Below are 16350 nucleotides of genomic sequence, written 5' to 3' on the forward strand. Positions count from 1 at the left end.
ATCAACTCATAATACAGAAGCATCTAACCACTTTTGTGCAATTTGTCATCAAGGGTCCCATTAAAGAGCATCTGGAACATTAACTTATTTTTTGGTGCACAATGATTCTTCTGTGACATCTTTTGCCCTACAGTAATATGTGGTCCTGTTTTGAGAAGATTTTCTACTTTTCAGTTTCTAAAAGGATTTATTGCATTGAGGTGGGCAATGGCTAAAAGCTGGCCATTGTTATCACTGTTACTAGTTGAAAACTGGTGCCATTCATTTCTAGAATGTAACTTAAGCATTAGTTCTTCCAGTTCATATTATTTGATAATCTCCCAATTAATTCTATGTACACACAAGAGCTGTTTAGCAACACTAAACATCACCTCTAAATTATTTCTTCAATCTATAAAATTTCAGGATTTCAAATAATGTCCCCCACATTTTTTTTTTTTTCCATGGTGAAATAAATCTGTAATTGGAAAGATCTTTTAATGTAAAGCTATTATAACAGTCTGATGGGTATGACAGGTGGGATGGGACCTCTCCTCTGACATTGACTTACATTAAAAACTGACATTAAAAATCATTTTACTTTTCACCAGGCTAGAAAGTATCTCTTTTTTTGTTACAATGCTTTTTTTTCTTTTTTTTTTCTTTTCCAATTAGTGCTTATTTTATACAAGACAGAACATCTCCATCAAGTTCCACTAGGAAAGCAACCCATGCTGTCATACATTACAAGCTGCTGATATTACTCCATACAACAGGTTATGCACTAGTTCTGAGTTCAGTCTTGTGGGGTTACAACTTGTTCTATATCCAGTTTCATGTTTTCCAGTTTCAATCAGTTCAACTAACTGCAGAAACTGTAGAACCGATGACTTTCATGAAATGCATGACTGTTAGTCTAATGTTTAGGAAAGTTATGTTTTACCTTGTTTTGCCAGGCAATGGACCTGATGGAATGTTAATGTTAGTGTACTGTATGACCAATCAGATCACCAGGAGTATCTCAGACTTTTGGCTATGAAAATTTTGAGTATGAGCCTATAGGCTGTGTCCTGGAGAAGTCTGGTAAATAAAAAGTTTTTAAAAATTAGTATGGAAGTGAGGTGCAGTGTTCTTTTATCATGGTTCAAAATGTGTCAGAGAAATTGTTCAAGATGTATATATATGAAGACAAAACTGGCACTTGCACTATAAAAATGTCTCAATAGAATCAGTATCTTTCCTAATGGGTCTCTATGTGAGGAATGAGAAACAGCTTCAGTTTTCCACAAAAAAATCTCTCAGATTTTCTTGTACTCCATCTTCTTTACTGGACTAAAAGCTCTGTTTCAAACAACACGCTTGTTTCATGTCTCAGGCAAGTTACTGAGGCATAGGAGATTTGAATCTGTCCCATTTACATTTGAAATGCTCATGCTAATAATACATACACATACAAAAATATTTGATCACAACTCGATGGTCATGACTTCACATCTATCTGCTTATTAATTTATGTGGCTTTCAGCCACTGAAAAGTTGATATCTAGATAGGGGGAATTGCATGGGTTGCATCCTGGGGACCTTGGCATGGTGTGTATAATAATTGCAGAAGTTTATTCCGGTGGGGTTTCCCATTTGTCTGGAAAATCAATGTCTGCCCAGGACTTTCTTCATAATGCAGAATAGCAGTAGTGAAACCTTGAAGTTTTCATATTTTTGATTCACTTAGTATTTTTCAGTACTTTACATGGCTTTTATTAATATTCAACTTTAGAAGTATTGTTTTAAGAATTTCTTGTGGGGAAAAAAAAAGAGAAACTTTAATTCCCACTTCTGAAAAAGCTCATCCCAAAATTTTAGTGCTGAAATATGGAGTGCAGATGCATTATATAGTACTTAGACCGGAATATTTCTAATTATAAATGTCAGCTTCTAGGCTGATCCAAGCATATTTTTCTATTTTTTGGTCCAAAATAGCTCCTATTATAATTGTAACAAAATAGCTATAGCCAATCATAAGCAGGAAGAGAATAGAGAAGTGAGAAAATCAGCTGCTCCTTGCAGAAACAGAGCACTCAGTGTGTTGGTAGACACCTGTTTGCAAAATATTTCATTTTGGCACAGTTTGGGACTGCCTGATGTCTAATTATACACTAACTATAGACACTGGTGATCCAGGACTGAATGCAATTCAGTGGAAAAATTCTACCCTGCTTACCATATTTTCTTCATAGGAGAAACAGAATGGCAATTAACAACATGTGAGCCCAGGCACCTGATGGCTTTTTCTGATGTAGCAGTGTAATGCTTGAGGGGGAGAAACCTGACTCTGAGGTGGATGTGTGAGTGTCTTTATTTATGTTTAGGAAGATAAACCAAAATGATGGCAACTTCTAGAAGAAAAAATTTGTCCTTCTCCTAATGGTGAGTTTGGCTCACTAGGACAAGGGATCCCCAGTCCTGGAGGAAAGCTGTCAGTACTATCACTTCTGGAGATGCGCACAGAGTAATACTCAGTTCTGTAGTCATACAATGCAGGACAAACTTCTTAAGTGGATGAGACAATACATTAAAAAACAGGTGAGCATTCTGCTTAGTTTGACAATCATAGGCTATGTTTAAATATTTAGGAAACACTTCATTGCATAGTAAATCCAAGTAGAATAAAATATCACTGCCACACCAACTTATTAAGCTTTAGTCTCAAAAAGATTTGTGAGAGAAGTGTCTATGATAAGGTGCAGAAATTTATGTGCACAGTTATTCTGTTGTCTAGTATTGTGCTGTGCACAGCTTTATGGAGTAATTAGGCACAAAACACAGCAAATGTATCTTAAATATACCTAACATTATCTGGCTGAGGTGGTGATGATTCTTTCCTTTAGAGCATTCGTAGCTGCCTGCCTGGTTTGCATATTGAAAGTGCTGCTCAATCTTCTGGCTTAGTTACTGATTAAGAAGATGGTAGTCTGTCTTGTTTTGTTTCAGGAGGGTACTTCTGGCTTGTACTAAACATCTATAGGCTTCTCTCTTTTGAGAAAAATACCGGTAGGATTTTAAAGACTAAAACAGCACATAAATATGCAAAAGACAGTATTTAATACTATGCTGGTTACTCAGAACAGTTTATTACTTGCTGTAAAGGCGAGAAATCTTGCTATTCTTCAGGTAGTTGTGGGGACACGTGTGTGAAACTTGGAAAATGGAGCATGTGTGACATTTAAAGACACCTTCCAGAAGACATTAACAACTAGTGTTTAATTTTATGTGTGAAATCCAGAGGGATGATATTAGAAAGCTAAGAGGAGCTTTTGAACATCTGTACTATTCTCCAGGTCAGTGTAACATGACTGATACCCTTTAATGTGCAGTCCTGACTAGAAACATCATAATAGCAGCTCTTGCCACAGAAATATACAGCCTTTATCTTACATGGAATAGTGAGTTATCTGAGAGTGAGGAGAGGATAAATTAGCCCTGTATTTTCAACCCTTGCAAAAAGGCTGTGATATAATATGTGATAATAATTCCTGGCACCTCAATTTAAGATTTACTCAATGTATTTATGGCCTTCCTAGTCTCTATGAAACTAAATGGTAGGATGACTGGGATCAGAAATTCCAGATGCCTCTCTACACCAGTTATATGGCTTTGACTCCAGCTCTGTAGTATTTGCCTTTGTGAAATCACTTCTGATAACATCAGGTCTGTTAACCCTACGTTAAATGAGGGCAGAATATCTTCTGGTGAGTACTGCTGAATCACAATAGCCTTCATGAAATGGTTTTCATTTCACTTGGTAATGAATAGTTTTACTCTCTCCTTCTACATTTTTCAGTATGTGAAGATTCATTGCAACATACAGCTTGCCTGGGTTTTCTTAATTGAAGAACACCCCATGCAAAAAGTCATTTAGGACAGTAACAGATGCATTGCTTTATTTAGGCAAAAGCAGTCTTGTTATCTGTCACTTTGCGGCTGATGTGAAAGCTCTGAATTGAGCATTGGCATTATCTGTTTGACAATGATTTGATGCAATGCTACACTGTGCTATAAATTAGTGTCAAGAAGCAAAATGCTAATGATAGAGGCCCCTCTATGCACTGGCGACTTAAATAGCATGTTTCTTTAAAATTCAACAGTGACTCACTCTCTTTTTATAAAACCCTTCTGAGCTATTTAAATAATGCCATGAAGTTCTAGTGCATATTTCCTTTGATTCTGAATACTTTGGTGTTTACTTGAATAACTTTCAAAACAATCTTTTGAGCATTGTACTGAATAATACCTTGAAACCTCTTTTTTTTTGTGTAACCAGATTTTTTTTCAAAGAAATGTTTGATTATCAAGTAAAATGTTGGAACTCTGTTTGCTCATTTTCTACACTAAATGGAATTGAAACTGACAGTGGCGTTCTATAGTTTCTTGGAGATTATACCAGACCTAGATGAAGTCCTGAACACCATTTTAAATGTACTCATCATCTTTTAGGAGTCTCTTTCATGTAATCAAATTGGTATTGACTAGAGAGAATTGCCTAGGATCGATGGAATAATTTTGCTCTTGGATGCCTAGATCCTTCAGGCACACACTGACTGGGGACTACTAAACTCAGTGGCACCATCACAGCTTAACCGGCTGGGGATTTAGACACATGTATCAGGAGGATCTTTGCTCCAGTGTTGTGCATTGATGAACACTGCTGATGACATGAAAGTTTTTCTCCAAGTTTCAAATGCAAAGTTCAAGTTCTTTGTATCCACGAAAATATGTCAATGTATCAGCTTTCTGCTGCCATTTTCATCCCTACACACACATATTAGGCACTCTCAAAGCCATTTTGGATTGAAGTAATTCCCAAGACAGTGCTATTGAAAAATATATCTTTGTTGTTGAAGATCTATTATATTCTGCTAATATCTCCCTACTGCAGATATTATCTACACACTGAGGGATGTAAAAAATGAAGAGAATCCTCAAAAAGAAGAAAACAAATCTTGTCATTTAGGATATTTAATAATGGGGTATGCTCTTTGCTTTTCAGAACAAAACAAAGATTTTAGAGGAACATCTTTCCAAACCAGACCTGAACAGATGACAAAAAATTCCTTCCCAAGACCAAGATCTTTCTGTCACCTATAACTTCATCTTGTTGAGTAAAAAGGTTGCAAGGTGGCAAATGAGTTCTGCAGCAAAAGGGAGGGAAAATAAGAATGGTGTCAATGAAGCGTGCCATTTAGTGAAGACATATTTTGAAGAATGACTCTTTTAACAGTCCCAAAAGTTGCTACAGCACTTCTAATTCAAATACCTCAGGTCATTTATATATAGATACAAAAGCTGCAGACAAGGATATTTCAGGTAACTATCACTTAATCTGAAAAATGATTTATCATTTGAAAATATCATCCTACTCTGCACCTGGAAAGGAACTGGAAAAAAAACCCCATCATTAACTGATAATAGGTATAAAATACCTTGTAATAGACTGGTCATTTTTGTATCACTTGAAAGTCTCTGAAAGAAAATCATTAGTAGTATTCTGACAGAAAAAATTAATCACTTTGACATAATATATCCTACAGGTATTACTAATAAAGTCCTCCTTCAGGTCTAAATTGTTGTTCACATATAAATGGAAACACAAATTTTCCTTGTTCCATGACAACTGCAGTTATGAATAATGACATGTCTGGAAATATTCAAATTATCAATCCTGAAATCCATGTGTGTTTCAGTGAGGAGAAAAATCTAGCTACATATCACTTCCAGACTAGACATACATAGCTGAGGAATGACAAAATTGCTTCTTTGCAGTTTCATATTGACAGAATTTTTTAAATGCTAGCAGTTAAATAACCTAAATTATTCTCATAGCATCCATATGAAAAGTGAAAGGATCAAGGGATGAAAACCAACCACAGGGCAAGGTGCACACCTACAGGTTCTGTTTATGGAGCAGGGCAGTTTCCACTCCAGAGCTCTCTTTTCTCTTTAGTGTTCACTTAAGATAATTTTTATACATTGAACATACAAGTTGTCTTCATGATTGCTGAATTCAAATAACACATTAGGAAGAAACAAAGAAACATCTTGCAAGGGAGTATCTGTTCAATGGAGGGAAGGGTAGACAGAGCAGCTGAATTTGTTCGTGTTAGGAGGATGTTTATAGAAAAAGGTGAGGAAGAGAAGATAGGTGAGGACAAAAAGAAAGAAATTAGGAAGAGATAGTATAAGAAAAGAAAATCAAGGGAACAGGAGATAAAAGGTGTAACAGAAGAGTCATACGAAGCAAATCCTTAGATGCCTTAGAGTGGCTGCTCACAATGACTCTTGTGTTTAACACACCACCTCGATAATGGAGCTCTGGCAGCAGCCCTGTTTTACTGCTGTCACTAGATACAAAATACAGACACTATGAAGTTCATTTAAGGGAAAGAGATTGCAAATGGGTGCATTCAGGACAAGGCAATGAGTTGTATTTCTTATTATCTTGTTTTTTTTTCCTCCTACAATCTTGTTTTTCTCCCTAGATTCATGCACAGCTGTCACAGCCAGAACTTCCAACTTTGTTTTCTCATTTCTTTGTCAACAATTTTTGCACAGCATTTTGGCTAAATAAAACTCAAAACTTGCAGATATGGAAGAGAGGACTCACTCCACTCCCAGTGCAGAGTCAAAGGAAGTTAGCACACTTCCCTTTGTCTTTCCACTATTAGTAATTCTCAGAAGACCACAATTGCCTCCCCACACTCCCATATTAGAAAACTTTACCTAAGCGTTTCACCAGATGATCCCCTTCTTTTCCACAGGTTCACCAGGCTGCTGGAGCGGCTGGCAGCTGAAGATGACTTTCCATCCCCTACGTGCATGCGGACTACCGTCGATGTGGTGAATGCACTGCGCACATTCCTCTCTGGCTTAGCGAGGATGATGTAGACCTTGGGCACAAACATACAGCCAAGGGCCACCGTGGCACTCAGACTCACTGAGAAACACATGGTGATTATCTTGTAGTTGCTTCCAAAATATATTGGCACAAAAGCCAGCCAAATGATGCAGGTGGTGTACATGGTGAAGGCAATATATTTTGCTTCGTTGAAATTAGCTGGGACATTTCTTGTCTTAAATGCATAAAAGGTGCAGCTCAAAATTAATAACCCATTATATCCAAGGGGAGTCACAACACCCAAGTTGGTGGTGTTACAGATCAGGTAGACCTCTCGAATGCTTGGGTAATCATGCATTATATCTGGTGGCTCCATTATAAAGAGGGCAACTATGATGCCTAATTGTATACATATCAAGATAAATGCAATAACCAGCTGGGCACAGGCACTCATGAACCTAGGTTTCTTTGTACAGATCTTCTTCTTGCTTCCAGCCAGGATTCTTGCAATGCGGTTGGTTTTAGTTACTAAAGCAGAATAACTCATCGCTGGCGAGAGGCCGATGCCAATTCGCTGAAGGTAACAGTAAATCTGTTGAGGTTTTGCAATCAGACAGAAAGTGCACAAGTAACCCAAGCATATGCCGGCCAGAATGATGTAGCAAAGTTCTCGGCTGGAGGATTTGACCACTGGAGTATCACGGTACATGATGAACACAATTGTAACAAACAGCGTGGCCAACAGACCCAGGCATGCAAAAACAACAGCTGCAATTGGTTCGGGATCGCCCCATCTGAGATACTGGACTGGGATGAGGTCACAGCCTACAGAAAAGAAAATGAGAAAGGTAAACTGAAGTATGTAGATGTGAGATTCTTTAATGATAGTTAGTGCTTTTCCTGGTATTTCTCTTTTTTGTTTTACAGGAAGCTGCCATTGTGGGGAGTGCAGGCTCAGATTGTGTTAAAATAATGTCAATATAATGGCACAATAAATGCATTTCAATGACAGCTTATTTCAGTAATACACTTTATCTGGAATAGAACATGATGACCAAGCTGATTAAGATGTCACCTCTCACAGTTCAAAGTTGCCTTTTAAATTCTATGAAATATAGGAATTTATGAACAAATTTCCACAGCAAGTTGCACTACCTCTGTATAAAGTGCTTCAGAGTTTTCTGCATACTATTTGCACTTAAAGGACTAGATGTCAATCCTACTAATTATAATGTACACTATGAAGGACATTGGTATTTGCTAAATGATTGTGGAGAGAAATCTTACAGATTCTAACACTCTTTCAAAAAAAAAAATGTTTCTCAGATTTGATACCTTTTTTCTAACAAAAAATTTCTAGAATTGGACTCGTAAGTAATAGGAATTTGGTATGGCACACTATACTAATTTCTTTTTTCTACTACTCGTCCTTCTGAAATTTCTGAAAAATTAAAATCTAATATAACTTGTGAAATAAATTTGAAGTTAATAAATTAGCAACAAAGCTGAATTAGGAGTGCAACCCATTTAAGGACACTTGGGTTTGAGTTTTACATAGGTTTTAGTAAATCATTCTATGCATCTTGGTCATAGGAAGTCAAAAAGCCTTTTAATTCTACAGTGTACAGATCAATAGACAGGAGTAAAAGCTGTCAGAAAACTTGTTGCTGGCATCCCTTCTTCTTCCCTCCTTTGTGTATGTGCTGTCAAGGCTGGATAGATATTTCTGCTTTCTGGCCAATCTATGATCTCTTCCAGGATTTCAGAGCAGACATAGTTGATGTGCTGCTGACTACAGCCATAAGCACATGATGGCATCCATCCTTGCATTTTATTTCCAAAAATTGAATCTTCTGTTCAGGTCCTCTTACCTTGCTTGTTTTCGTGACTTTCACTCAAGATGCAGATATGTTCTGTGTCTTGTACCACCAGAATATATTATACCAGTATCTACCAACAAAAGATTTGTTCTCTACTTCCCATCAGCAGGCGATATCCAGGTACTTCCTGGGAAGTAGGGCTTCAGTAAATGTAGCAGTTGCTCCAGAACAAAAATATCATAACAAAAAATGTACACACCCATACCTTTCTCTTAGGTTTTGTTGCTGAGCAGACATAGTATAGGGTCAGCTGTCTTGGCTGTGCTCTCTCACAAGGTCTTGCTTGTGCCCAGCATACTGGTGAGGGAGGCATGTTGGAGAGACAGCCTGGAAAAATGCTGTGTTATCAGCGTGTCTCTAGCTACCAATGAAAAGCACAGCATTCTGAGGGCTGCTGTGGGGAAACTGAACTCCATCTCAGCTGGACAAAATACAGTAATAAAAAAGGGGAACACCTTGATATTCTGGATTCTGATATTACTGCTGGCATTGCCAGACAGGGCAGGACAGCAGGGAGTGGATGATGGAATAGAGAAAATGCAGCTAAAAGCTTTTATTTCCCCTATACTAGTGTTCAGCTTGATTGCAGCATTTAAATTATTTCAAAATTTTGTATTTTTGTAATCATGTTGCTGTTTTCTGCTTAGGTCATGGAGGAGAGTGTCATCCTGATTTGTAGCTTGTGACAAGGCACTTCACTCTGTGAAGATGAAGTGCCAGGTGCTCACTTCTGTATTTTCTGCAGTGAGAGTAGTTAGGACTGTCTGCTGGATATGTGGATGCCAGGAAATTTCAATTAATTAGGCAACCTGAGATCTCAATGGATTGAGCAGGAGTAAATGTAGATATCAGGATTATAATTTGGGAATTTCTACATGTGAGATTTATTGTATGCCTTTTCCTGTATTTTATGTGGAGTTTAGAGTTTTCCAAATCTGCCACTAGCATTCTTAGTGGTAAAAATAATTTCATTAAACAGTATGGTTAGATATTAGGCCTAGCTCCTTTCTTCTCCAAGTATCTTTGCATTCTGTATCTCTACAGAAATAATATTTTTGAAGATATAATACCTTCAATGAGGTGGCAAAAGTACAAGGCACATACTTCTGTGTTCTTGAAAAGAGTGAAAAATCACTGCAGCTGGAGTCAATGAGTCTGTGATAGTAGTACAATTAAAGTATACAAATTTGCAGTCACTTTGGTGTAAGAGAATTGGACTCCTTACTGAATACAGATTAATTTGCCATCCATAATTGCCTTTTATGTGAAAAGCTTTCTTTTGCATTAATAAAATTATTAGCACACCTAAATATAAGAAATATATTAGACTTTCATCAAACATTCTCACTGCATTAGTTAATGATACCGTTTTAACTCTTGCTGGTTTTATGGGTTTACTTATTCAGTATTCAGTGTGAGGGAGACACTGTATTTCTTTCTGACATTTTCAAGTCTCAAGTAGCATATTAATCACATCATAAAAATCAGCATTTTACACAAGTGAGAGTATTAAAAAAACGTGAAAACAAGAAGGAATCCTCTGTTGTGTGCAGATATCCTATTGTGGGTTCTTCCCAGGAAGTTCTATAAGTAAGTGACCTCTACATCTATTTCTGATTTTAGCAAGATTTAACAAATATTTTGTAGAAACAAATAGTTTCTAGCTGCTAACATGCTACATATTCTTGATAGGAGATTTGAGGAGAAAAGGTCTTTATCGGGCATCTGGCCTTTGCATGCAGACAATGATAGGGGCTAAATTTTGCCTCATTTCTAACATTGTAGAAGAGGTGAATCATAACCAAGTGTTTCTCATTAGTTTCAGACTATTTCATGCCTTCCTTGCTTTATTACTCTTTTTACATTCTCTTGATGAAATACCTGAGAGAAGAGTTGAAAACTTGTCGTATTTTTCCCATCACTGAGTATACTTTACCAGGAGATTGCTAAACTTTGCAATGATTTATCCCTCAATTAAGATTTAAAGACTGCATCATCTTCATGAAACAATGCTTGGTGAAGTTTTCATATAATTTTGCAGGTAATGGTTTCTGACAATGGCACTTTTCAGAGAAGAACAGCTAGATCAAGTAAAAGAAAGATGGGAAAACAGCACTGTGAGTGTTCATGTTAGATTGATGACCAGGACTATACCAAGACAAAAGCTGAAAAATAGTACCACAAAAAGAACTCGTTCCTGTCAATAGCCATGACAATGCCCCACATCCTATGTCTTACACTTTATCAATGTCTCCAAGCACCTGGAAAATTTTCTCTCCTAGCTGGCACAGAAACAGGTAGAACAAAGCCATCAGTCTTGTCCTACAGTGCCCACAGTATGCTGAGGCACTAAGGTGGTCTTTGGCTTGGGGAAAGGCTGTTTGGACCCAGTCCAGTTTGGAGCAGGTGTCAAATTGTTCTGTACTCAAGGGTGCCTGGAGCTCCAGTAAAATTGACATAAAACTGCTATTATGTTCTTTTATGTACTTTTCTTCTGAGAAAAAAGTTTCTGATATTTTGGAAAAGCCTCTAGCTACTTCATGGATGGACTAAATTTTGCCATGAACAAGGAGAAGAAATGCTCTTGAAGGCCTGATCACTGCCATAGGTCAGTTAGTAGGTCTATTAGCATACTGTTCTCTTTCTGTAGAGGCAAATTTGTCCCTTATTTCTGATCTTTCATATTGCTTTAAAATTAGTTCATCTGGGAGAAGAGTTTACAGACATAAAGCACTATATTATAGACCATATTTTCTGTGGATTTGATTCTTAGCACTGTTTTAATTTGTTATTACAGCCTTGACACCTAGAAGATACCTTCAGCATCCATAAAAATGTATTAGCTTAGCACTGAGAAATCCCTTCCATGGTAACCAATGTAAAATACATAACTAAACTATTTTCAAAGGTAAACATGACAGAATAGGATTGTGAATAGGATTGACTCTGAAAAGTGAAGGTAATTCAACAAATTCTCTTAAGTTAACATCATGAGCTAAAGCTCACTAAATCTGCACATGGAGACTAAAACTGGCAGAAAATTTCTGCTGCCTTAATAAGTTCTAAATATTTTTCATTTGGATTTGGCATCCTGGTCACCAAGTTTGACCTGTTAAAATAGATTTGGTTTTCTTGGTAATTTTTCAGACATCCTCCCAAGGTTATCAGAAGTCCAAACTTCAAGGTTGAAAAACAAACAAAACCAGCCACATATGGTATTTAACACTCAATATTCAAAGTCTATTTATGTTATGTTATGAAATATTTTATGCTTCTAACTTTTTCTCTCATTATAATCCCAAAAGATGGAAGAGGGATATCTTGATAAGTTATTTAGACTTCCACATATATGGAAAGCTGAGATGCAAAAAATGTCAGCATCAGAATAAAAATCTGCATAAAGCTCATGAGTTAGCTTTTATAATTTGTTTATTTTTTTCAGCACCAATATTATCCAAACAAAGTATTTCACTCTCCAGTGTCCTAAGGGACGTAGCAGGCCCCTGACTTTCACATGGAATCTGGACTATCTGGGAGGACATTAACATGTGAGAACTTTGCTCTGGTGCTGTGGTAAATTACTCTAGTCACCAGTCTTGTGCCCTACTCTGACGGGACTTTTTGAACTTGCTGCAATAGCAGGGCATGTAGAGGTGTTTTCTTAGCTGCTGCAGCTCCCAGACTGGCATTTTACTGAAACTATCAGCAAAAGATAGTTTCAGTAAAATGTCATCAGAGGCAGCATGTGGGCATGTGTGTATTCTGCCACCTCTGCAGGGCAGGATTTGGTGTTGGTCACATCTTAAACCATGAAAGCTGGAGCACCTGCAGCTCAGGGGCTTGAGGCCCCAGTAACTGGAATATGTGGATTTAGCTGTGCATTGCAGTAAGAGGCAAGTCCATGAATGCTATAATAAAGTACACTAAAGTTACTTCGTGACCATATGGGAAATTATTCCTTAATTACACAAGTGTGCAGAGTGACGGGAGCAACTGATGAATTACAACAATCAGGTCTATCCTTATGCCAGCTCTACTGTTTTGACATAAGTTTCACTAAGAAGTGCTGGCTCTGTGTGTTGCAAATGTTTGGTTCCAAATGCAAACTTTCCATAACATAAGGCACAATTACAAGTGGATCCTTCTGGCTTTGCTGTTGAGTTCCCGTTCATCCAGCCAGGGAGCCTCCAAGCTTTGCTTGTTGAGCTCAGCAATATTGAGTGAGCTCATTTGAGCCTGGAATTCTATGTGGCTCATGCTGGACTGGAAGCTGAAGTTCATACCCTATCTGGAATTGAGGAAAGAAAGTGTGCAAACCCAGAACCAAGGGAGCAGAAAATGAGATCCTGGTCATAATACTGCCACCTGAAGCCTTAACTCAATCACATATACCTTTTCCAAGAGGAATAGAGTGAAAGTGACTTATGGCAATGGTTACATTTCATTTGGAGTAAGAAAAAGGAAAGGTAAATAAAGGGCACAGAAAACAGAACATTATCTCTGCTGATCTGCATTTATAACGCTAAAAATTACCAGATGAAAACTGTGTTCTCCTACCCTCAGTCTCAATTATAGCCTTAACAATTATGATCAAAAGCAAGATCCTAGTAAGGTTTCAGCAGAAAATTCAATGTCAACACAGACTAAATTGTGTTTTGATCTGAGTCAGACAATTGCTGAAATCACCCATGGCTAAGATATTTTTGCAAGAGGGAATACAAGGAAGCAGCCTGATGGGAGCAAGCAGTTACTCTTTGAAAATATTTTGGGCAAGAGATTAATCACCTTTTGCTTGGATGAGGGGCAAAATCCAGTCTTATGAGACAACAGAGGCTCAGACCCTGCCACACACATTTTTTAGTCCTTTCCATCCAAGGGTTTTTTGGATAATCTATCTCTTATCTGTTACTTCCAGATGGGCAGCAAAATCTTGATACTGTTTTCCTGGCTTTACTTTATTTGCTGAAAGCATTTTTGTAGCTATAGAAAAAAATATATATTTCTGATATATACTCTCACCCTTGAATGGCAAAGAAACCATTTCAAGAGGTGTAAATAGTTAAGCTCCTATTTCCATGGGAATCCAATTAAGAAAATCAAATAGTCAGCATATTTGAAATACATCGAGACTTAGAAAAATGTCAGTACAATCTGAAAATAATCCAATTGTCACTGAAATTAATATAATCTAATTTTCTTGCCATTCCTGAGGTCACTAGAGAAAACTTTGATTTTGGTATTGTTGTATGCTGTCCTTAAATGTCAGAAAGACAGAATAATTTCTTCTTTCTCACCTCAAAGAAGTCCTTAAACGTTATTGGTAACGGAACCAAGATGATACTACATACAATGAAAAAGCTCTGAGCCATTTAAGAAAATTTATTTGGTCTTTCTAGACCACCATTTTTGAATGCAGAAAGTTACATCCTCAGATTCTCCTAAAGCTTTTGAAAAATCAGCATCAGTGTTGGCCATCAGCACTAAGTAAATCCCTCCACCTGTATCTAAACTTGCATGGCATCTATTTCTCTTCCACCTGCTGTAAATTCTGTGAATCTTCTGCAAAGGAGAGCTTTGAGGAGAAGTGGAGTGACTGGCATATACTTCTGGATTTAAACCACTGAGTTACTGAGTCTGTGGCTCAGCTATGAATGTGTAAATTGGTGATGTAGAGGGGCTACAGCAGATTGGGAAGCATAACTTGATATTAAGTCAGGAGGAAGAAAATTACTTCTGGTACATGTTGGGATAGTATATATAAATCTTAAGAAAAGGAAGCAAGTTACTAGGTTTCTGTCCAATGAGGTGCCTGATCCCTGAGGAATTTTGCATGCAAAAACAATTTGAAATTTGTGGCAAAAAAAAAAATATGGGCAATTAACTTTTTCTTGCCTGACCTTCACTTCTAGGTGGAGACATTTCCCAGTAACTGATTTAATCAAGAAAAACTCTTGATCCCACTTACCTTTTCCACTACCTTTGGATTCTCTGTACCTTTCTGTACTTCAGCACTTCAATGCCTTTTTCTGTTCTGAGAATAACTTTGTTTTCCTACACATATTGCATCCCTTCTGTCTTCCCCCTGCTGCATCTGAATTCCGATATTCAATAGGTGGCTGAAAAAGTGCATTAATCTATCTTCCTTTCTGTCAGAAACATCCCTGCCATTACATGTTTTATTTAGTGAACTTTGTGGCACAAAACTGATGCTGATCATTGAGCAAAAGAAAGATGTAAGCAATGTTTTGTTATGTGAGCCAAGAAAGGATTCCAAATAGGTTTTTATCCAAGGTCAGATCTCTGGCAAACAGTGAGGTGCAGTTCCATGTTGAAAGCCATTTCAGATGCGTGGCTGATAAATTTACAGGACCCTCATCTGAAGGTGATCATGCAGGGAAGACTTATTCTAATGAGGTTTTGTATGTGTAGCCTTGTGGAGCTGACATTTCCTAGGAAATGGCTTTATCAAGCAGCAAAAAGACTTAGTATGCTGCAGTATCAGATGTAGGGACATTTCAAGGAGATTGCTGTATACTTCAATGAACAGAAAGGAAATTTCCTTGACAGAATATAAAATAAACCAACCTCTCCTTACTTTTAATGCACATTTATTACTAAATCCTATGTTTTAAACAAGATTGAGTGGCATTTTATAAGCGCAAAAGTTGGCACTAGCAATATGATCATTAAAAATACAGCTCATTATTTTGTATGGATAAACTGGGAATGGGTTTCTTAAAATCTCTTTGTGATTCAAAGTTAAATAAGACAAGATCCAGCCATCATGCCAATAATCACCTGGGTGGGGACTAGGCAGCTCTGAAGTTGTGAGATTGGTGTCCTGTTACTAGGAGGGCACATTCCATCAGCTGTACTCATGGAGGCCAAAGAGGGGAGGAGTTTGGCTTCCAAATGGGCCTGAAAAATTTGTGCCTGGCTGAGGAACAAATGTTAGATCTCCTGAGGAACATTGCTTGGCACTGATGTCAAGGGTTTCTTTGTGTACAGATTGATTTTGGTCCCCATAAAGGCATAAAATATATGTCTGAAGCCAGACAAATGGTTTGCAAAATGTAATTTTGCAAACAAACACAAAATGTTTGCTTGTGTAATGCATAAATCAGTTGGCTTAAGTAAAAATACAACTGATTTCCTTAAAAACAATCACTGATAAGTGGAAAGCCATTGACTTAACCTATGAAATCTTTTGATCAACCCATCCCACTTTTCCATTCTGAGGGGAAAGTGAGACTTTCAGAGGATGAATCATCCCATGAGACCACAACACCATGTAGTGATTGAACCATGGGAATTTGTATGTCCTGGGGAGCCAGCTCAAAGCACAGAACCTGAGGGTCAACTTAGCTGCCTGGTCACTCCACTTTGCCTTACACATGGTACTTGGTGTCTAATTACACAAATTTCACCAAGCCAGTGGACAGCTCCTTCCTGCCATTGGTTCTCTGGATTCTCTGCTGACACTTAGAACAAATGCCCTCCTAACTGACTTGTAGCAGTTTCTTTTTTAGCTGATCTAAGCTGGGTAAAACCTCAGGTGCTCACCTAAGCAAGGGTATGAGATGGGATCTACAATATCTCAGA

The 16350-nt window shown here is 37.6% G+C and overlaps 1 protein-coding gene across 8 annotated transcripts in view; it reads right to left on the minus strand.

Moving 5' to 3' along the window:
- The window catches only part of GRM5 (glutamate metabotropic receptor 5), a 245843-nt gene that overhangs the window by 22523 nt on the left and 206970 nt on the right, over window positions 1-16350 (minus strand). For all 8 annotated transcript variants that reach the window (XM_021545022.2, XM_021545018.2, XM_021545024.3 and 5 more), the window contains one exon: window positions 6754-7693. In XM_021545022.2, the coding sequence (XP_021400697.2) occupies window positions 6754-7693 (940 nt within the window). The remainder of the gene's footprint in view (window positions 1-6753; window positions 7694-16350) is intronic.

The sequence above is a fragment of the Lonchura striata genome, chromosome 2 (genome assembly GCF_046129695.1).
Source record: "Lonchura striata isolate bLonStr1 chromosome 2, bLonStr1.mat, whole genome shotgun sequence".
In the NCBI taxonomy this organism is placed as follows: Eukaryota; Metazoa; Chordata; class Aves; order Passeriformes; family Estrildidae; genus Lonchura; species Lonchura striata.